Source organism: Gavia stellata, chromosome 12 (assembly GCF_030936135.1).
Source record: "Gavia stellata isolate bGavSte3 chromosome 12, bGavSte3.hap2, whole genome shotgun sequence".
In the NCBI taxonomy this organism is placed as follows: Eukaryota; Metazoa; Chordata; class Aves; order Gaviiformes; family Gaviidae; genus Gavia; species Gavia stellata.
The window spans coordinates 25823143-25847141 of NC_082605.1; the positions used below are offsets into that span (position 1 = coordinate 25823143).

Here is a 23999-nt window from a genome sequence, read left to right on the forward strand (position 1 = left end):
TCTTCTCCTGTGTAACTAGCGATAGCACAAGAGGAAGTGGCCTGAAGTTGTGCCAGGGGAGGTTTAGACTGGATATTAGGAAAAATTCCTTCCCTGAGAGAGTGGTGAAGCACTGGAAGAGGCTGCCCAGGGAGGTGGTAGAGTCACCATCCCTGGAGGTGTTCAAGGAACATGTAGACGTGGCACTGTGGGACATGGTTTAGTGGGCGTGGTGGGGTTGGGTTGGTGGTTGGACTTGATGATCTTACAGGTCTTTTCCAACCTTAATGGTTCTGTGATGCTGTGATTCTGTGAATTTTTATTTGGGTGGGGCCCCAAAGTGATATGTAACATTTTCAGGACAAAATATTGTAAACCTATCAGCCTGTTCCTTTCAAATTCAAGCCCTAAGATCCGCATTCTACATTTGCCTTGCAACAGCCAAGCCCATCAAAGTTGCTACAGCAACGTGAGCAGGTAAAAAAATACTATTTTGAACTGGATGCTTGCTTGACATCAGATTTTAATGGAAAGTGGAAAGATAATTTTTCATGACACTTAAATGGCTGGTAGATTACAACAATGACACAGGTACACCAAACTTTGTTGTCCCAAAGCTTGAAACCTTAATGCTTATATGTTAGAGGTATCAGAGAATCTCTTTAAGTGGGGGCTAGAACTTTCCTCTGCTGCATGTATAAAGGTAACAAACAAGTCTAAATGCTGAGACAGATAATTTGTGGCAGAATTCCTGACCTAGGAGTAAGAGGAGTAACATATGCCGTATAAACTGTGAAGGAACAAGAAAAGATGAGGAATGAGCTCTGTTATGAAACAGCACCCCATGCAATAAGGGTAGAGGAACAAGCCTCAGAAGCATTTTAAATACAGCCTCCCTAATTCCTCGAGAGAGCTTGAGAGTGTTCCTCTTTGTTGTGCCCCCCCGCCCCGATCAAATGACCCTGTGCTTACACCTCCCACACACAGGCTATACTAGCACTTAAGTCTTGCCGTCATTCTTCCAGTGGCACCCTCACTGACTTCACTGATGTGGCAGAGAGCTCGGCAAACAGACCAGCACAGAAAGTGCCGCCCAGCCTTCTGCTCTGGGGGCAAGGAGAAGCAGCCAGCAATATAAGCGGCATCAGAAGTGTCAGCCCAGGGAGTTTGTGTAATGATGTGGCCAGAAGCCATGGCCAAGTTATGACAGCTTGAAGCAGGAATACAAAAGACAAGAGCTGGCCCTTGTCAAGCGGTTTTCTGTGGCTTAATCTTGCTTCTATCTCTGTAATAATGTGTTCTATGTGCAGGCAGATTTAGGATTTGCTCCACATTTATTAGTTCACCTTCCAGGGGGCAAAATTCTTTCTCTTTGCATGTGTATATTACAGTCAGAGATCTGGCAGCATAGCTGTAGTATGGAGAGTCAGGCTGTGCCTTCATTACCATTTGACAAATAAAGCTAGTGTGTATGGTCTGGGTCCTCAACCTGAAACCAGCTCAGCACCAGAAGAGCAAATAGGTTTTGCCCATTTAGCTGTCTGAATGGGGTCAGACAAGCCCCTGGAACAGTGTAGAGGAAGAGGACATGGCCAAGGTCAAGGAGGAGGATGGGAACAGATCAACTTAAATTGTTTTTAACACCGTAGTCTGGGCTTTAATGTGGACTGCACAAGGCCATGGGGCCATGGGGGTTATACACACACCTGTGTGTCCTGGTGTGTGCACAGTCCTGCTTATATCTGTAGTGTATTCAGCAACCACTTTGTGCTGTTTACTTTTCAGAGGGCACCGTGGGCAGGAAGACCAGTGGATCAGAAAGGATACCAGTGCAAGGAAAGGTGGTATCTATATGAGCCATGGAAAATGAAGCAAAGCTGCCTACTCTCTACAGATTTGGAAGTATCCAGGTATGCCCTGTTACCATGTTGTGTTGTGATTCTCTGCAGCTGCCCTCTGCCTGCAGCATCAAAGCATGGCTGTTAGTTCTGTCTCTACCCTGGGAATGAAGGTACACTGGTAGAGTAAGAGATGTGGTAACCTGAGTGATTCACACACTCCCAGCAGATTCACTACATGACTGACATGGGGAAATAGCTGGCTGACACGAGGAAATCGCTGATATGCTCAACAACTGCTTTGCAGATAGGCGTTGCTTTACAAACTGTGGTGTTGAAGCCACTGGCAAAAAAAGGTTGTGAAATGTCATGAGGTAACTCTAACCACTCTGAAAAGATCTTGTCTGGCCCTATACCATATGGTGTAGCAGGATGTTTTGCAGCAGGTATACTGTTCTCTGCCCTAAACAATCTGTTCACTTATCACTGAAATGAACATCAGTATCTTTAAGCAGGGGATGCTCCAAGACTTTCCAACAAATCTTCTCAACTTCCCATCATGGTTCCATTCTCTGAAGTCCCTGGCCTGTCACACACATTTCATTGTTCAAGTGATGCCATGTTTATCTATGTGAAAAGTCCTCAGATACCTTTTAAAATAGCATCCTGCTATAGTATTGCTCCTCTTTTTGTCATCCCACTCACGCAGCTTTTCATCTGAGACACTTTTACACAGGCTCTGAAAGTCAAACAGTCTGAACTCCTTCACAGCTTAAAGCAGTGATGAAAAAGGCATTTTATCTGCTATATGTAGAATGGCAAACTCTGAATACTGTACAAATCTAGACTGGTAGATCAGTTTGTAGAGGACTTCACCAGGAGACAACTGTTTTTCTTTGCTGCAACATCTGAAGCATAGAAATTTATTTTTGAGCCTCAGAAAACTGAAATTGTTTTAGATGTTCTAGAAATGAAGCAGAACTGTGTGCATTTTTGGTTGCCCTGAGACCAAAACCTGTGAGTATTTCTTTCTCCCTATGGCTAGTGTTTTAGGGACTGGGTTGTGAGAAACTCAGAATCTAACTCCCAGTGCTGACTGATTCAAAGTGATCTGGCATGAAAACCAGACCCGGGAGAAGCAGAGGCTGGGTTTTCTATATCTTAGGCTACAGCATATAGGAGTTTCCCTTAAATTTTGTCAAAACAGATATATGGTTCACATAGAAAGCTTTTGCAAATTTTTCCCTTTTCGAAAATGTTTCAGTTCACTCTATTTTCAGGTGCTAGTGTGAATTACCAGGGCAGTCAAATCATAAACAGCTGTTCAGATCCTCAGAGGTACAAATCAACAGAGCATACCAATAAGCATCTGGCACAGTATCATTTTCTCATCCAGATTCCACTTATATAGTCACTTTTCTGACTATGACACATTTACCAATGTTTTTCTGACTATGAGTTCTGGATCCAGTTAGAAAAAGATGATACATTTCACAAAAAGAAACTGTCTGATGACATGGCACATATTGTAGATCGAAGATCAGGGGTATGTTCCTGATTATTCTTTCTTTGTTTATTTTTGGCAGTGTAACCTAGTCACTAAAACTTGGAACCAGAGTCTTTATGTTCTATTTTCATTTTATTGCCAGTTCATTATTCCATACTTTCCATGGAAAATACTCACAGTAAGTTCAACATAATGAACACCATGCTGCCCTGCAGGACTCTTAAGATGGAAGGGGAGTTGTCATTTCCCTGTACTAGCAGGTTCAGCTGCTTTATCAACACCATGCAGCCAGGTCTGGGAACAAAGTAGGGGAAAAATGCAGTGAAACTAGGATCAGAAGGAAACCTGTCTAGATGACAATAGTAATATTCCCTATTAAAAAAACCCAGACGTATTTTTGACTGGAGTAAGACTTCACAAACTCCTCTCTTACCACTGTCAGCATTACTCCAGTTATTTGTGTTGCCAGAGCTACAAATGAATTTGTACAGATTATATAACTCTTGAGGGCCATTTTCATAGATGGTCAGCTCTGGCCTAAGTCTCCCTTACAGAGACTTTATGAAGCAGTGGTAGTTTGACTTAAATGTGTCTTAGCCTCATGCTAAGATCCCCAACATCATTTTGCTACTAGGGAAGAGTTGGGGAGTTTTACATAGCAGATCCCTTGAAACACAAGCTGAAAACCGAGCTGTCTGTTCCTCTCAGGCCAGCATATGCTTGTCCTGTCATTTGGTCTTGGGGTAGGAAAACATTGAAAAATGCAATCATCTTTTTCCTGCTTCATTGTAATAGTGCTTCTTAGTGCTGGTGCTGCAAGGTTCAGTGACCTCAGGCAGTTTGAGGGACTGTGTCCGGAATGTTTCTCTCCCCATCACAAAGACCAGTCCTGAACAAAGCAGTCCCCAGTCTCTTGGGTTTTAAAGTTCCTGAGCTCCTGCAAGCTGGGTGTGCATACATACCTCCCTATCAGAAGGGCAGGGAGGTTTGGCAGCTTTTCCTATCAGTTTTCAGAGAGATCTGAGGACATATGAAAGGAACTAACACTACTAAGAAACCTCTTATCTTCATGGTTGTCCTTCCAGCAGGGATTCCCTTTGGACTTGAAAGCACATATCAGATTTGAGACTCAACTACTATGCAGCCTTACCAGGAAAACAAATGGAGCTCCTGGAATTCTAAACTAACCAAGACCTTGTATCTGACTGTTTTTTCCTGACGTCTGGGGGAAACATCAAGTGAACTGAATTTTCTTGCGTTTCAGAGATTCAACCAGTTGTTAAAGCAGAGTATTTCCAGAAGGAGAGAAACAGAGCTTAGCTGCTAATAAGTAGGACTGAATGACAGTGCTCAGTGGCTCTCCTCTGCCTCCTAAAATGTCAGTTTCAGTTCCCAGATTAATATTAGAGCTGGCTGCAGTTTTGCTTGGCTGAGGATTTTTTAGTTGAAAAATTAGGCTTGGCATGATTAAAAATTGCGTAGATCTGTGACATTTGGCTGTGATTAAGCTATTAATTAATTCTGCTCCCCCCCCCCCGCCCCCAATAATTCTGGAAAATCAAAACCATGTTCATTCTGCAATTCAAACGTATGTTTCAGTTCAGAATTTACTTCAGTATCTATATCTCATTTTTTTTACTTGCAAATGAAACAATCAGAAAAAATGTTGGGAACTACAGAATTCCTTTATTTTGTTGGGGGCTTTTTTTTTGACTTTTCAGTTAGGGACACATATTTTATTTCTCTTGCAGCCACTGAAGCCATGTTTTTCCTTAGAACTGCAATCAAATGGCAAGATAAATTGTTTGTCCAGCACAGTTTAAAATATGTTTTTACATTTTTGTCACCTTACTATAGGTCACACTCACTGTGGCTCTTTACCCTGAGTGTATTCACTGTGATGTGTTTTTATTTCACTGCCATTGTCTGGATTTTTTAAGCTCAACAACGTGAAAGCAAAAAGTTTACGGGAAAGATTTTGAGGTGCTCTGTTTTAGCTTGCATATTGTCCTTATCTATTTAAGGACCAGGAAATTTGACTTCAAAGATGTACTGTATGCAGTCCATGATTTCTGAAGGCATGTGTGCTGAGGAAGAGACCTTTCTGAGCTCTTCTAGCCAACTCTCAGAACTAAGAATGCAGTCTGATACCTGAAATGTAAGAGGGTCAACAAGCGTCACTGAGAAACTTTCATCAGAAACACCAAACTAGCTATTCTTGAATAGGTCCACCTGCCTAGAGGGCCCATCAGGGAGATGTGGTGGGTTAATACCCGAGTTTTTGGCCCAAATTTACTAAATGTATTCAAGACATAAGGACAAACTGCCAACATACTGAAGAGGTATTTAATTTGAGACGGCTGAGAATGGCTGGATGCAGACTGCTAAACACAGATCCAAGCAACTATCACTTGTCTCAGTTCATCAGTACCTAGATGTATTTCCTTTGAGAAAAAGAAGTCTGAGGACATCCCTGTGATACTGATAAAGCTGGTGTAGCATGAGTCCGACAGAGCACCAAAAGGTGTTCACTGATGGTAGGTCTAAATTTGCTTGCTCTAGGCCTTTGAAGGATAGCATCTAATTAATCCAGCCAATTACTCAAGTGAAAGGGTCCTTGTATAAGCTCTTTAGGGGGGGATCTTGGCAAAACAGACAGTGCCTCTTAAATATGTTCTTCCATCCATTAACTCTAATTGGTTGATTAAGGTAAAATTAATCGTTGTATGCCACTGAACAGCAAATCTTTAAGGCAGTTTTTACATTAACCCCCCTTGAGTCCTGTAAAACAAGAATTCTTGTAGGATAATTAAAAATGTGCTGTATGTTATAAATAACTTTGCTGGGTGGCACAACAAATCGTAAACTACTAGATTAGGTTTGCATTTAAAATGCAGTAGCATTCTGTTGGTTTTGTTACAAATCTAAACTAGAGATATACCCCATATCATTGAGCAGTGGATTCTGGAAAGGCTGCAGAACTGTAATGTGCAATCTCTCATTCAATAAATCTTCTCAGTAAGGCTCAGGGTGGGGGTGGGAGAGGAGAAAGGCGTGCATAGAACACTCATTGACAGTAAAAGACCTGACGGTTTCAAACAGGCTGCATCTTGCCAATCTGCAGTCTCATCACCCTGTCTGCAGTACATGCTTTTTTCTGTGTGGTGCTAGCAATGCTTAAATCACACCGATATAACTTCTACTCCCCATAAACATCATCCAGTGCAAATCTGCAATACACGGGAGACTCTCTCCTCTTGTGTAACCCCACTGAATTATATTTCTGGTTCATATAATGGAAACAGAGAAGACAAAGAAGTCTACCCAGGCTTATAAGCCCTCAGGACATGAAGATGGCCACGTGTACACATTCCTCCTTCTCCGTACTGTAATTTGATCAGAAAAATAGCCATAAGAATGGAGTCCAGCTGCTAATAAAACCAACATCTACTGAGGACTTGGGACCTTTTCCTGGGAGGTATATAGGACTGTGATTCCTCATAAACAAAGCTAGGGTTAGATCCTGCATGTTGTGGCTGAGGAGTGGCAGCCCCCTGAGGCTATGCTGGGACCTGTCTGCTGTGGTGGTGGATGGTGAGGTGCTACGCAAAGCTGGGCTGGGGGAGCACACTGCCTTCCTGACTACCTATACTGTGCCCCCACACCTGCATCCCCAGCATGAACCAGGACAAACAGCTCCATGGATATGAGGAAACAGGAGAGCGGTCATGGAGCTGTTGTAAGATTGATACCTAAATCTGGACAATGTATTAAAATCTCTCCTTCTTCAGTATCAATATGACATTACTGATACTGTCCAGAGACACTTCTCAAAGGTGCTTGTTTGAAAAGCTCCACCATCAAAGAGCATTTAATAGCTGTCTTTCTGTCCTTGCTGTCTTGGAAAGACAATTCCCCACCCCTCTAATGCCTGACAATACAAGGTGAAGCATGCCTTGTGCTCAGACCTGAGCAGCAAGGGGTTATCTCCCGCAGACTGCTCCCTGTCTCTGAGCAGCTGGAAGTCCTGCATTAACTGCTATCACCTTCTAACTCCCTGTGGCAATTCAGACAATACTAAAGTAAACAGAAATGAAGACATGACTCATGTCAGAGCTGGCCATGGCTATTGTCAAGAATTTCAATAGGCTATGCACAGCCTGAAGTCAGGATATAGTACTGGAATCCCTTGCTCTGAAACTTATAAAACTTTCAGGTTTATGCTGCAAAGTGCAACAACTGATGAAAGCTCCTGAGATTTTATTTTCCATCATGTTCACCAGATGGCAAGTGAAAATGTCTCTTCCCCTTGTCTCTAGGCAAAATCCCTGATGCTCCTTCCCTCTATTACAGCATTTTTATGGGACTTTCTCCCATCTACAAGATCCAGAGTGCAGCATGTGTTCCACACTGAGATAAAGAAAAGCTATGTATAGATTTATATAAGTTTAAAAAAATTATTTATGTTTCTTTAAAAAACTTTTCACAATGCTTATGATCACCGTGTTTCTCCTTAGCTTAATAACCGTCAGCAGAATTCTATACAATAGACCCATACAGGTCTTCCAGTGACCTGAGACCACTTCCGTGCTACCTCCATAATTAACATTGTCACCAGCCCTGAAAAGTGCTTGACCTATAAAAAGGAAATTTTCTCTCTTATAAAGCTTCTCATCCGTTCTATGGGTGCATGCTAGCTTAGTGTAGGCACAGAGCAGGGATTTATGGGGCAGAGAGCTAGGAAATGAGTGGCATCAGCAGCGAGGATTTGTGTCTGTGAGAAAGCAAAAAGAGGAAAGGATGGGAACATCTTTCCCAAAACAACTACCTTAAATCTAGGCTGAATCTGTAGCTCAAGGCTTAACTTTCCTCCCTAGTCCAGATGCCTCGAGAGCCTGCTTTGCCTAGGTTTGTCTCCAGGTCTAGTCTAGAGTTAACTTGCTTCTACTCCAAATGCGAGGTAAAATAGCATGAACTAATGTCGGCAGCATTGCTATTATTGTGTACAGCAGTAAGCCAAAAGATGGTTTGAACAGTGTTGAAAATGAGGATCTTTTTTGGATATCCTCTGACAGCCATGTCAGTACTGAGCAGCTCTAGCTGGGACAAGCAGAAAATACAAAGTATGAGTTGATTTTATCTTCTTGACAAAGTGCTCCTTGAGTTTTACCCTAAACAAGAAACTATAGTAACCAGGCTGCTCTTTGGGATGAGAATAGTATTGATATGGGCAGCATATGGGCAAGCATATTACAGAGCAAAACCTGCTCTTCCGCTAACAAATCATGTGGCTTTCTTCTGCCTCTATCTTTTAGAAAATGTCAGAAACATCTGGAAATTTGGTGCTGCTTCTCCTTTCACAAGTCCTCCTTGTGTATGAGGCTCTTTTGCTTCTCTCTTTAGAATTCTTCCCCCTCGTTTGCTCTTTGTTGAGGCAGAAACAACCATAGCCTTATGGTTTGCTTAGGGCCACAGTTCAACTGAATTAATTATCAATGGAAGGGGCAGGTTGCATCTGTATTAAAAGCAATCAGGTGCTTTAGCTGTACCTATTGCTGCTGCTGCATTTATCCAAGGAGTGAAAGGCTTCAGCAGTTTCTAGTGGCCATTCTCCATGCTAATCTGATGCGATACCACAGCTCTATTTCTCAGAGCTGATCAAAATGGTGACATTGCTATTAGCATTCTCCTGCCAGCTGCATACCAGCACACTTCAAATGCTAAACCACTGCTGTACCTGCTTGTGCTACTTGCTCAGACTTTACCAAGGAGCCCTAGTCCCTTTCTGATCAGCAATTATGTACTTTGCCAAAGTGATGATTCCTGCTTGGACTCATTCTACCTGCTCCTTTGCTTTCACAGAGAGCCTTTGCAGTGTAGAACTGCTGCAGGAATCAGGCATCAGAGGAGAAACAGGTCCTACACAGACAATAACCTGCCACACCCTCAGGGAGTGCTCCTGCGGAACTTTTGATGTGCAATAGAGATGGTATATGGGATCAGTAAATGCACAAATTTAAGGACCAGTCCTTCCCTGGGCCTGGGAGTTCAGCCATAACAGTAAAACTGATGTGCAGCTACAATTACTGTCTTGGAAAGGCTTTTTGTTCCCTTGCCCCAGTGATCTCCCCAAAAAGTTGGTTGTGTGCTGGGATCTGCAGTGTTAATAACCCCAGAATGGCAAGGAGAACACAACTTGCAACAAGAATTACTTGGGAAAGCAGCGTGATCAACTGCAGAGGGCACATCTACCTGCTTTGTCACTGAAGACACTGAAGAGTCCTTACTTGGTCAATGACATTTGGTCAAATCACTGTAACTGGCTGTTTTACCTCTTGCCCTTTGCCTTACTTAAATCAGGTCAGAAATTCAGACTTCCCTTCCAAATGCAATATAAACCCTAAGAGACAGAGGGAAGATGTTTTTGCATTTGGCAAGATGCATTCACTGAAACCTGTCAAAAAGCTTGATTCTGTGCTCCAGAGAGTTGCACACAATGTTGCTGACAGAACCACTGGCAAAATCTCCACCCCAGTATCAGCTCCACTGAGCATCCAGACTTGAAGTGTCTATGGAAGAATGACTGGCTGGAGGGCCAAGCTCAGCTACTCATAACTGCATTCAACGTAGCAGGGAATTAGCATCTCTATGATCATGTTTTAATGACAATAACCTTCCAAACAGACTGTGTTTTGTATTTAAGGACTTTTGAGTGCTACATAGTTCAGCCATAGACACTGGATGGCATGAGCTCTACAATTAGGTCTCTAGCATGCAGACTATCTCCGCTTTTACTCTATGCACTTTTTATTTCTCAGCCATTTTCTTAGGTAGGCTTTTACAAACACACCTGTGACTACAGCACATGGGGCCAGTGATCACTAGAGGGGAGGAAGGTTTTACCTACTTACCCTCTTATTAAAAGGTAAAAGTCTTTAAAGGAGAAGAATGGTAATGACATTTATTATAAAAAAAGAAAAAGCGCTTTCTGCTTACAAGCAATGGAGATCCGCAGGGCCAGACTCTAATCTCAGCCATCTTCTGTAAAACCTTTTAAAGTGTTTGTTGATTGTCTGATTAATGTCTGAATGAAAGGGATCTCTAACCAATTGTGAAGAGACTTCCTAAACTCTTCTAATATCCTTTACAGAAACCTTTCCAGCTCTCTCATACTCTTGGAATGAGTTTAAGTGAGTGAATTTGAAGTAGCAGTAAAACAAACCACCCTTTTAGAAACAGTTCTGGTTTCTTTTCTAATGGGAGAACAGAGTTGTTTTATGAACCACAATTATAGCTACATTTTCTTGAATGACAGAATGAATATGTGAGCCACAACCTTCCAAAACACTTATCTCCAGAACTTTTTGGCAACAAGGAAAGTATACAAAGGCTATAGATATATGAAGGCAGATATATGAAGGCAGTCTTATAGGCTTCAGTCATATCATGCTTGGGGATTAACTCTGTGGTGTGGGCATTATTTGACCTACTTTAGAAGTTAAATTAAGTTGTTTCAAATGTCTTCACTAATTGAAAGAAAAAGAAAATGGAGGAGAGTGGGGAGAAGAAATTGATGAAGAAAATCTGATTTATTCAACTAATTTAAAGAAATGAAGAGGTGGCATCTTCAGCTTCCCCCTGCTTTAATGGGTGCAGTTGCATGCAGGTTTAATTCAGAGCACTCTGCTGGACTTCATAGAACAGTCCTGAACATTTGCTTCTGCCCATGTATGCATCAGACTTTCAAGTTGTGCCTCTCTGCTTTGAGCGTTAAATAACAGCCTTGTAGGTTAACCGGCACCCTTACTGAGCCTCAGTTCAGCAAGTACTTGTCTGATTTTTAAACATGTTAGAGATGCAGATAAAGACTGGAGCTGAATTCTGCATCAGCCTTTGATAAAGAGCTGATGGATTCTTTCAGCAGTTATTCTCAAATCATATCAGGTACATTTATTAACCTCATGAGTGTTTCTCCCCAAATAAGCATCTCTCTGCCTGCTTGCCCATCTGTCCTTCACTACATTATCTGAGCACCTCTGACATGCTGCCACTTTGCGAAACCTAGCAGTATTGCTGTACTGGGTTTTCTAAGAACCTTCTTTTTATTTGAAAACTTGCTGGTCTTTTATGTAAATTAAAGCACTGTGAATTTCCTTGAGGTTATCTAAATGACATTGATTCACAATTATAACAAAAGATATATAATATTCCTGCATATTTCTTTTACTGTTTTAAATATGACAACACTGATTGTCCTTTCTTGGTCATTGCTATTTTGGCATGTGAACTATTTATACTGAAGCTTCCATTACATAATTATATCTACACTTTCACCTTACCTTTCATACGCTGTGCTTAGATACCACACTCTGCCTCTCTAAGAGTTAGTGATTTAATCTTATATAACATACGTGCTTTTCATTTGAAGGAGCAGAGAGAGCCAGGAATAGGACATCTTGATTTTATTGGTTGCTATGTTGGAGGAAATTCACTCTAATGGTTTAAATTTCACCTTAAGCTTAAGGGCATATGAAGGTCTGAGTAGCATGTTATTCAGACTATTTTTAGGCAGAGAATTCATGTTCTAAGATGTTTATTATGTTCAGCTTTTGTTAGGCTTTTTTTGTGTATGTTACAGAAGGGTAGGGAATAGGCAGTCATACAGACTGGCTGCAGTCTTGGAGCTAATCAGTGACCAACGACCTGCAGGGAGCAGAGAGGATATAATCACTTAAGTGGCATAATTTGATAGAACATAGGTTGATGAACCCAGTGGTGAGGCAAGGGGACAGCTAAATACTCACTGGAGGGGGAAGTAACTGCTCATCCACTGGGTTTTTCTCCTTTTAAAGGAGGGGGATTTACATTCTCTATGGCCCATCAACCATAGGCAGTGGTTCTATTGCTGTCTAACTTTAATATGATTTTGGTATACATTTTGGAATTGGTCTGTGCTGATGTAGTCCTTGTGATCTTGCGTGTAGGCCTGGCAGAAGCCCACACTGACTATGCACAAAGAGGACTGCTTACAAAGCTTTTAACTATCTGCTTACCTATGAAGCATGCTCTCCAACGCTAGCACTTCAGATGCTGGCACTGTTGTATCAGTCCCTAAGCACCTGTGTGTTCCTGCTTCAGTCTAGCCAAATTAAAGGAAAGGTATCACTTGCTTGACACACATAAACCATGTTTTTTTCCTGACTTTCTACTAAAGACAGTTTTTTCTCCATCTTCTTCTTGAAGAAGCACATCCCTTGGGAGTAAAACACATGTACAAAGGAATAGGATACTGAAGAGGTGATCAGCTTTCTTGATTGTACTAAAGCTGAGAAGCATCAGATAGGTGCCCTATGTCTTGGAAAGCAACGGAAAGTCAGAGCCTTGGGAGTAGTTTACAGGCATAAGACTGCAATTCTAGAGACTTATTAGGAATTACCATGAGCCTTGGTGTAATTGCACAGAGCACTGGAATCCCCATACTGGCCCCCAAGAATTCACTTGAGAGTCAAAGTCTGAGGAAGTCCTGCTGTTGCTTAAGTACAATAATCAGACTGAGGTTCTTCTAATATGTGTCAATGACCATTTCATGTAGAAGGATATAGGAATGTACAGGTAACAGCAACATGGGCTTTTAGCTCATTTCTTACGAATATTTAACATCACAGTGCGATTAGCTGTGGAACTGCAGGTATAGTCCTTTTATTCCTCTTTTCTCCCTATCTTCTTTCCTCTCTGGATTTTGAGCATCTTAGCAGAAAGAAGGATTGAGACTTAGCAAACCTGGTAAATCCAAATTATGGACTCTAAATAGAAAGCAAAAAGGGCAAATGAAATTCTGAAAACACCCAACCTATGCCATCTTCCTGACCATATCTATACCCTGATAAAAGGCTCTCTCCATCTCTCCTAAAAGCACTGGGAGTGATACTGTGGTAGACTATGAAGTGAGGGCTGAGGTATCTCTTTCCCATCCCCTTGATGTTTATCCCACTGCCATATGCACAGCTGATGCTCCGAAGGTCAAGCTCGGTTAGTGAAGCAATTCTTTAAGACATGTGCCAGAATACTTTAATTCTAATTGACTTTTATCTGATGAAAGTTTAGCCAGTAACTTTGGTGAAATTGCTCTGACTTACAGCTGTTGAGGGTCAAGGCTAAGGCTATAGGTTACAGTCTACTGTCCCAGAGGTGGGGCGCAGCTGTCTTTTGCTTTCAGCCTGAACAATTGTTGTGTGTTGCTTTGCACTTTGTAGTGCAGCTTTTCATAGAAAAGGGGCTGGAAAGTGACTTTTCAAAAACAAATGAAAATTGAGTCTGATTCACGCTATGTGGACTGGAGAAGGATCAGGGGAATTTTGTCCAATTCCACTTATGTCCTATTATTTTTACACTGTACAGAAGGCTAATGATGATCTATATTGTCATATACCTGAATCAGAGTTTAATTATTAATACCAGATAGCTAAATTTTGGGTATACACAATAACTGCCCTTCAGGAGGCGATATTCCCAGTTCTATTCTGGCAATGGTAATTCTAAGTTAAGATATATTTCTAGAACGCTTTAGTTATTGGACATTTTCTATGAATGTGATTGCTTCTAATTAGAAATTATTGGTTTAAATCTACTCCACATGGTCTTTCCTTTTAAGCAAGAAAATTAAACAGTGAATCTTCTCATCTGTCAATTTCTGTAAGCCCCCCTCCCACCCCGCTTTTCCCCAATCACACACAGTAGTGGAGGTTCCTGGATTATTATAATCTTTTATAGCTCTCTCACATTCTGTTCTCTGAAATGTAATAAAAGAATTGTACTTGGCCATTCATCAAAAATGTAGCTATTCCATAAGGTATCATCAGATGCTAAATACCAGTGCTCTGCAGGTGAATGCACCAAAGAGAAGTTCATGGGCTCAAGTCTCACGTATTGCAAGGGTTTAATCCAACACATTTGTACTCTCAAATGATTGAAATAAGCCTCAGGATATGAGCAGGCTGGAGTTCAAAGTAATTTTTATCCCTGCGTGGTTGTGGTAAAGCTGTGTTTGATAGGTATTCGTCTTAGAAAGCTTAAATCCATTGAGAGATATTTTAGGCAGAACTGCTTTAGAAGAAAATAAAATATCCATGTCCATACATCATGTATGCATGTGTAAATAGGTTCATGTACATGTACTTGTACAATTTGCTTTGCTTTACGATTAGGCCATACACTGTTTCTCCAAGTATATTATGCCATCGGATCTGTATTACCCATTTACATTTCATCAAAACTTTTCAGACATGTCTTTGTCCAAAACATCCTGACAAATATAGCAAATAGCTATGTCAGCAGCAATGTATGTGTATTGCTGTCTGCCTGATGCTCTTCCTCTCCACCCCAGTTATCTTGATAAAGGGGTTGTTCAGGAGCCTAGCATTCATTTCTCCCCCAACAGCAAAAACTGCATGCACAACAAGCAGCAGACTGAAAAATTATGTTCACGCCTTGACCTTGAGACTTCCTGAACCAGTTTGGATTGGCTCTCCCCTTGAAACAACAAGCTTCCACAGGAAGTTCATAAATGGGCCCAAGTCACAGCAATTGACGTAGTTTTAATATTTTTAACTTGGTTCTTCAAGAACTACCTAAAATGGGCGGTGTTTCGTGGACACAAAGAACTGGACAGCTTTTCCAAGAGCAAACGTCAGTGTGCTGGGCGCAATGCAAACCGCTGAAAGCAGTGTGACTAATGGGCCATCAGGCCCTGCTAATGCAGCTTCTGCTGAGCACTGCTCTGGGGATGACGGTGTGTGCTTTGTGAAGCTGCACTGTACTCCACCATGTCCCAGGGTCAGCACCACTGGGGCTCCCAACACTGTAGGCAGCCAACATCTCCAAAGAGCTAAACCACAGGCCTGTGTCCCAGACCCCTCAGCTTCAGGCACGTATGGATCCACAGCTCAAGCACTGATGCAATCTCTTTCCCCATGTCTATTCACCTTCCCCACCCCCACCAATTCTTGCTTCTCTCAGAAAGACAAAGCACTGTACGTCATTCTTGTCTCAGAAATGGTTTGCAAGACTCGTTCAGAGGTGTTAAAGGAAAGTTCTTTTACTCCCCAAGTCTGAAATATCGGAAGAGGGATGTGTGAAATGCCCATGGTTTATTCCATTCACAATGACAGGGGAGAGGACCAGAAAAAATAAATGTTGCATAGAAACAGGAGTATTAAATCTTTAGAAGGAGAATGGTGGGTGAAAATGAACATGAAAACATTGCTTTTAAGATGTTTATCTTTTTCACACAGCTCTAACAAAATACAACTGCATTAAAGACATGCCTTTTCATTTATTTGCTTTGCACCTTGTTTTCTCATTACCTGTTTAACATGAACTTAATGGAAAACACTCTTCTTATTTACATCTTTGCACTCCACTGACTGTATGCTATAATCTGAGAACAGATTCAAATTCAAATTAAAAGGTCTTGAGTGCATTGCTCATACGTAACTATGAAAAGGACATTTTCTTGTTTGCAAATAATCTAATGGAATGGGATGAAAGATTGTTATTAACATTAGCAATGCATACGATTTCAGACAGAGCTATTTAATTCATTTATAAATCAGCAGCTCTGTCAAAGGGCCATAATGATAGGTTTTAAAGCAACTTTTTAAATTAATTGTCTAGTCCAATTAGTTCATGATTTGGGATTTTCTGGTCTATACTTAACTGATGTACTTTGAAAGATAAATTATATATGTATTGTTGCTTTGAGAAATTGACAGGAATGAAAAAAGGAAGCAGGACCCCTTCCAGCAAATAGGATCTCTTTTCATTCAGTCAAGAAGTCAGAAACCTTTCTTACTGAAGAACAAAGCAAGCTCTCCCCACCTCCCCAAGGCACAAAAATTAGATCCATTAGATAAATCAAATATTTTTAAATGTTCTTTGGTTTGTATCTGTAAACTATAGGATCCAGATCCACTGGACTTGCTAGTATACTTTTACAAGGTAAAGAGTTAATTTAGTGTCTTTTTTTTTTTCCACTGATAAAGGCTTATCTTGTATTCTTCCAATCTTTCTTGTAAGCATTTCCTGAGAGGGGGTATAAGCCAAGCAACATCGAGGATCTGCCTACAATACCTAGCAGGGGAGGCCTTGCCTGTTTGGCCAAGGCTAGCAGGTCTTACATAATAATTTATTACAGTACCTTTCTGTTTCCTGGTCTGTGGTTTGCTGCTTGTTCTCAAAGCCAGTGAAGCTGCTCATATCCACATAGCCGTCATTCTCATTAGTGGCAGATAATGCCCTGCTGGGATCTTCAAAAAACTCAGTAAAAGTTCCTGCTCTGGTGGATCTCCGAGGAGGAATTTGTATGTTTTCATAGTCAGAGCTGATAGCAGGAATGTTCTCATAGTCAGATGTGTCAGCATTGGGAAATGAAATAGACCTAGGTTTCGTTAATGGGAGTGGCATGAAAGGAGGTCTGGACCGGTCCTCGAAGGACTCCACCCTTGACACACTCCTGCTGAAGGACTTGGGCGTTCCTTTTCTTTTACCATCCTTATAGAAAAGAACAGCTGAGGGAGACTCAGATGCACGGAGCTTCCCCACATGTGATTTGAGTTGCGGTGAGCTACTTAGGCTCCTCCTGTCCAGCTCCATCAGCCTTGGAGGCCCATGATAGCTAGACTCTGATGAGGACCTTGAAGAGGAAACATTAACATCTACATGGACTTTACTTTCAGTTTTCTTCTTGAATTTTAGAGTGAGGAACCTCTTAAAGGAAGATTTCTTTTTCTTGGAATACTTATCAGGTGAGTCATTCTCTATCAAAAGTGAAGGGGAACTTTTAGTGATTGGCTTTTTGGTGATATAGGCAAGTTCGAAAGGAGGTGGTATATCAACAACTGAGGATGGAGTAGATACCCCACATGATGAAAGATGATTTCTCTGGGAAAAACTACCTGAGGAACCATTGACACAAGGCAAAGACAAGTTGTCTTCTGTCCTTTTTATTCTACCATCATCCAATACACAGCCATCACTTTCTCTGTAAACAGAGACAGGTATCTCTCTCCCTTCAACAGAGTAAGATCGGGGATATAAAATGAAACATCTTGACTTGGTTGGTAATGCCCTGTTGGCTTCCATTGGTTTTCCTTCCACTGAAAATAAATTATTGCTTAAATCTTCTGTCCCAGAGCCATTGCGGGAAGATGGTAAATCAGTTTCAGGTCCAGTTTCTTCTGGAACTGTTTCTGGGACGTAGCCCGGCATTTTCCCAGAGAGCGACCGCGTTCTAGTGACAATGCTTTTACGATCAATGGGCAGCAAGTTGTTTTCACCATCCATGCCTAATTCATCCCTTTTACTGTGATCAGCTCCTAAATCAGTCTGCCCATCATAAGCAATTTCATTTTCTGCAGGAAGCACGTAAGGGTCATCTAGGGAATCACTGCTAGTTTCTCTTTCCTCTGATTCTTCAGGCACAATGACCACTTCAGGGACTGCTAGGTTTTCATGCAAGACACGTTTGGTCCCACATTCTGCATTCATTTTGCCATGTTTACAGACTTCTAACTCTTCCTCAAGTGGGACCTGTTGAGGTGGACTTGGGACACTTTTGCTGAGGCTGTTTGCTTCCACCTCATTGTCTTCAAGTTGCAGCTTAGAGGTTTCCACAATACTTTCACTATGGTCTTCAACAGTCACATCTTCCAGCTCTGGCTCCATCCCTGGACTACTAGGTAGACTATCAGAGATCAAACCATCTTCATCCAGAAAGGTCTCTTCTGTTTGAAGATTCTCATCTGAATGTTCTATGGGTATTTCCTCATCACATTCATTCTCACAAGTAGCAATTTGACAGCCATCATCCATATTCTCTGCATTCACAGTTTCCTCCTCCCCTTTCCCAGAGTCTTTGCTTGCTTCACAGGCTACCTCTGATATCTTCTCCTCACCTCTCCTCTCAGTGATCTGGCAGCCATCACTGGCATTTCCTGTGTTTGTATTATTGTGCTCGTCTGGGTCTGCTCCCTCCTCTTCAGCTGCTGCTTGACGGATAGACTCTCCTAAACCATTTTCAGCGTTGGGTTCATCTTCACGCGGTTCTAAGCCGGGAGCTGTTTCTTCACTGGCCTCATCAGGCAGCATGTCAGGGCTTGCACAGTCATAATTTTCTAACTCCCCTTCCATGTTCAAATCAAGCTCTGCATGCGCACTGTGGTCACCATCATGTGCTAGACACCCATCTCCCTCTTCTAAAATCTCAGGCAGTTCCTCCTGCCCTGCCTTCTCACAACCTGGGATTGATTCATCTGCAGGCAGTGGCATTACAATGGTATCTTTACAGATATCACCCATTAGTTCCTCATCTCTATTCAAAATGTTATCACTGTCAGTCTTACAATCACTATTGTCCTTAACCAGTTCCATGTTGTTAGAAGTTTCCTTTTTGGTTTTGGTTTCACTGCAATCACCTACAACATCCTCATCTTCATCTACATTCTTGGAAGCATCATTATCCCCATCAGGGGCATCTGAGGACTCCTCACAAAGTGCTTTGGACTGGTCACAGTCTCTGGTTGACTCTTCAGAGCCTGGTTCCATTGGTTCAGCAATATCTGAAGAGTTATGGTGCTGCTCACTGTCGGTGACTTCTTGATTACTGGTATCCTCATCATTAGCAATGTTATCCTCTTCCTTCTCTACCTCTTCTGGAGTTTCTGAGACTTCATTTTCCACAGAGGAATCTAGGTTCTCATCATGCTCATGTTCCAAGTCATTACAGTCTTTGCTGGTCAGCTGAGCTTCAGGAACTACAATGTATTCATTATCTGCCTCAGATTCTGGGCAATCAGCATTGCATTGGTTTCCTTCATACAGCTCTCCATCAAGACATACCAGTTTCCCATTTGAGCATTTATTTAAGTTATTGTTGGTATAAACACTGGATTTGCCTTCAGTGTCAGCTGAGAATTTTGGCTTGGGAGCAATAGGTGGTTTGGGACCCCTAGACATAGAGTTCGGGTTATGAAGTATGTCAGCACTTGGCAGTGAAGGAGAAAATTTGGAGACAGCTACTGGAGAAAGATGACCAATAATCTTTGGTTTCGGTGCTAGTGGTGGCTTTGTGATTTCTGGAGAAAAGAGAGAAAGCCATGTTAGTAATCGTGGATTCGTATTAAAGCCAGCAGAATATATCCTACAGTCGACTTTATCTTATACCAGTGACTTCTAATGCAGGAGTCCATCCAATAAAAGGCTCAGCTCTGAAAAGAGAACTGAAAGAGCAAAGCATATGCACTCTGCTTCCATGTGGCACTGTAGCTATTCCAGGGAACACTGTTTAAGGTCAAAACTGAACTGAACTAGAGCCAGCCCTAGCACACCTGGGGAGAGAAAGCTGTACAGCTGCAAAGCCAAGGGTGTATCATACACAGCTAACCACAGATGGGTAACACCTCCTGCACTCACAAGTACTAATGACATTAGAAACGTTTTGATTCTGACCCAGAAATCTGTTTGCCCTAAGAGTTAAGTATGGATACTTCGATTCAATGATGCTGAAGTGTTTCACTGCAATGAAAGAAATGCCTTTCAGCCATAGTAGCTGTTCTTATAACACAGTACAAACACTTTGTAGCAATGATTTTAATTTCAATGTGTAGTTTGCAGAATTTCAGCATTGAACAAAGTTAGTTCTACCAACAGATCAAGGTTTAACTCAACCCAGCCAAACTGAAGTGAACACTTGGTGCCCAGACGCACAGTCTTACCATCTGCCATTACCGTGGTAACAAAATATGAAGTTACATTTTGTTTGTCAAACAACATAGTCATGAGGGGTAAAATGGTTTGCTAAAAGCTTGGCTAATACTTTACATTGATTATGCAGCTGAGCTATAATGCACTGAATGAAATACTTCAACCCAAAACATGAAGAGAGTTACTGGTTTAAACTGAAGTTCAGTTTTCAGTGTACAGCTTCTTCAGTCCTTTCTTTAGTCAGAAGATCCTCCATCCTCCTGTAAATGCCAGGACCCCTTGCCGGTACAATCTTCTCTGAACAGCAAAATATACTTTTAGAAAGTAAATTATCTTGCAAAATAGGGCCAGCCAGGGTCTCTAAACTATTTCTAGTGGAAGTGCTAACACACATGTAGGGGAATTGAAGCAGAATGACAATAAGCTAGATTGAAGCCAGATGAATTAAGTCATATATGGCCATTTTACTCACAGTACAGTTTACATTGCACAGCCATTTCCAGCTGTCTGAAATGGTCCTGAAATTAATATGCTTTAAATAACTAAATGAAATACTGAAAGGCTGCATAAATAGGCAACAATAGGGATCCTCCCTCATGAGATTTTAGATGAGATGACATATGTGATGTGAAGAAGCCAGCACACCAAATGCTTACAGATGGTAATAAGTAAAGAGAAGGGTTTTGCTCTTGCTAATGTTTCCTAGCCATTACATGATTAATCAATTAGAAGTCTCTAATTCTTTTTACAATTTTAATTTACGCATTTTAGTGGAAAAAGGGGAGCTCTCCATTTTAAGGAAACACACAAGACAAACTATTTCACCATGAGAGAGACAGGAACACTTCTTTCTTTGTGCAAAATCTTCATGTCCTACACATAGGAAAGAAGGGAACAGCATCTCAAGAGTCACCATTTGGGACATGGTTCCTATGTGAAATCCTATCCTAAATCATGGTATAATTTTCAGGAAGTGTAGCTACTGTGCTGTTATATTTTGAGTATTTTGGAATGCAGACTTTTGATATCTGGAAATGAAGACAATTAAAATTAAGCTATGCACCATTCTGAGAATAATACTGAATGCAAGCTGCTTAAAAATGATTCTCTGATTGTTCTGCTATTTGGTGTCATGGTACTTTTCTTATTGTTATCTTAATCCAACTGGAATAATTTGTATTGAACTAATACTGGAATATTTGGTTAGACTCTGGGAGGTATAGGAGGCTGTTTCTTCTGATCTTCTTAACCTTGCTGAAGTTTCTTCCAATACTCAGAAAGATGCTGACAATTTGGCATTCTGATGTAGTCAGAAAACAGTCTTTCTAAAATTATGAGACACCAGAGAGATTTCATCTAAGTTCAAAACTGAGTCAGTGATCTCAGCTCAGCCTAGGAGGAGTGAAAAACCTGTTCTAATCAGGCGCCTTATCACATATACTGATTAAGAATTATTCTGTATCTGGGGTTTTAGCTGATCCAGCTTCATGTGGGGGAGGCTTAAAACAACTTGTAGAAAAGGAGGGAGAGAGAACTGCATATTCGCCAGTCTCCAGTACTGTAGTGTGTACTCTTGTTTCACTGGTGCTTTGAGCTGCAGGGCATCTACCTAATTATTGAAATCACAGAATGGGTAGCTAATCTTTCCCTCCAGATTATTTTGGAAATGCTATGTGCCAAACACTTCACCATTGCTGAAGTACCATTGCTTCTGTTGCAGCCAGCAGCAAGTCTGCAGCAGTTAAAAATAGAAGTGGGTTGAGTTATCTCTTAAGTCTGGCTCCCCAGCCAGATCTACCTTTTGGATTTTTCAATCAGTTATTGCAATGACTGAACATCCTAAACTAACTTTCTGGTACTTTTTTTTAGCTAAAACTAAGTCCTTACACCGTTCCCACCAGAAATCAACAAGGGACCCCTTACCACCATAATGAGGCATTTTTAGTACTAACTCCAAGGAAGAAACATCACTTAGGAGGTGTTATACCACTTCCTGCAGTGTCTGGCTTTTCCAAGGAATGTTTATACAAGAGTAGGACATGACTATCCCTACTCCATTCCTGGGATGTGACAAGGCTTGAGCACAGTCTCTGCATTTTCATCCTTGTTCTTGTCAGATGGAGTGTCTGTACTGAAACACTGCGTAATGAGAAAAAGACTGGACTGTAGAGAATGCCAGGATGTCCCAAGCTTTGTCTCCTAAACAAATTTGAAATACAATAGTGTAATTAACTAATTTCTTTTATGTAAAATAACCATGCAGACATCCACTTAAAAAAAAAAAAAGCTTAAACACAGTTACCCACTTTGCCTCCAGTGATAATTTTCTACAGCCAAAGGAATCAAGTAATCTTGAGCTTATCCTTCTGCTACCTTCAGTAATACTGCTGGTGGAACAGAACTTATGGTAATGGACCCTGTTCACAGTATGGTAATAATAGGCATTGTGATGTCCTACTCTTACCCACTTGTGCCAGCTACTGGTCACTGCTGATTCCTTCCGTAGTTTTTTCCTAACTGCTCTGTGTGTTGATCTTGCCTTTCACAAGGCTCCTTAAACAATTTTCCTTTTTTTTTTCTGGGGGGGGGAGGTGGCAGGAGGAGTATGAGTGTTTGTTTAAAAAATAACCCAAACAATTACTGAAAAGAAAGCACCACTGTTTGCCTTTTATCAGGATAATTTCATTCTGCTTCAATTTCTGCTTCCTTTGCTGTCTAAGCCACTTGAAAGGTTCTGGCTATAACTTCTAAATGGACACAAAACAACATTGCACCATAAGGAATGTGTATGTTCACAAATAATTGTGCATGTTTATTTTAGGATGTGTTTTATGTTGGAGGGAGACACACCCACCTTGTGCTTTAAGGGAAACTCTTGGGGAATAAGAATTTCTTTAGCCTGCTCCTCCCCTTATTGTTCGATGCTTCCTTGTACTGACAAGGACCGCTTCCTCTCCTTACCCACCTTCCTTCAGGCAAACCTGCATTTCACCATGGTTTCATTCCTGCCATGGCCCATATGAAATTACATTACTCTCCTCTCCAAGTTTCTAAGCAGTGAACAGTAGCCTAGCAGCTCTCCTGGAATGGCAATAAGCCCATACAGCCTTCACTGTTCAAGTGTTTCTTTGAAACAATAAACATTTTGTAGTGGGGTGTTGCCTGAAACACTGCAACTACCCACTTTCAAATGTTCTCCAGATTTAGAAATTAGCCTAGAATTTAATTAAGACTTATGAGGAAACATATCCACCAGTATCACCACCCCACCCCACCTCAAGCAGCTGGTTTTGGGGTGAAGGCCTAATTAAATACTGAGGTTTCATATTTGCAGGGATATTTGTAGGCATGTCCCAGGCCCACGGTCTTTGATGGTGGCCCAAGAAATGACTTCGCTCCACAGTGCAGATACTAGTTCCAGCCTTGGCTGGTGCCACAATCCAGTTCAGGTATCTCTTAAGATGCTCAAAGTAGCTTTTTCTGACCAACAAACTTTTGTGGACCTGTGTTTTCTTCATGCCTTTGGCATGAATTCAACTCAGGCATATGTTAAAATGGGAGAGACATTGAGAAGAGAGGACAGAGACGCACTGCATAGTTCAGGGATCTGCAGAGCTTTTGGATGGAAGTGACAATGCAGGTGGAGGGACCACATAGCAACAGTGGGACAAGACTGCACCAAACCTAGAATCCCAGTGGAAACCAAGGCACACAAGTCCTGTCTGTCACTACTTCTGCCCAGGAAGAAGGGATTGAAATTCACAGATGGCAAGTGCCTGAGAAAGAGGAGGTAGAGGGAGAATATCCAGACAAGGGCATCAGAAAGTCTCATTCAGCTCTGGTGAGGAGCTGTATAATTTCACTCTATCAGCTATATCAGAATAAAGTTAAAACTTGCCTTTGAGAAGGCTTTAGTC

General features: G+C 41.5%; 1 protein-coding gene across 1 annotated transcript in view; it reads right to left on the bottom strand.

Moving 5' to 3' along the window:
* FGD5 (FYVE, RhoGEF and PH domain containing 5) overlaps positions 1 to 23999 on the bottom strand; it is a 116224-nt gene that overhangs the window by 86895 nt on the left and 5330 nt on the right. The window contains exon 2 of the mRNA XM_059823209.1: positions 16520 to 19454. Coding sequence (XP_059679192.1) covers positions 16520 to 19454 — 2935 coding nt within the window. The remainder of the gene's footprint in view (positions 1 to 16519; positions 19455 to 23999) is intronic.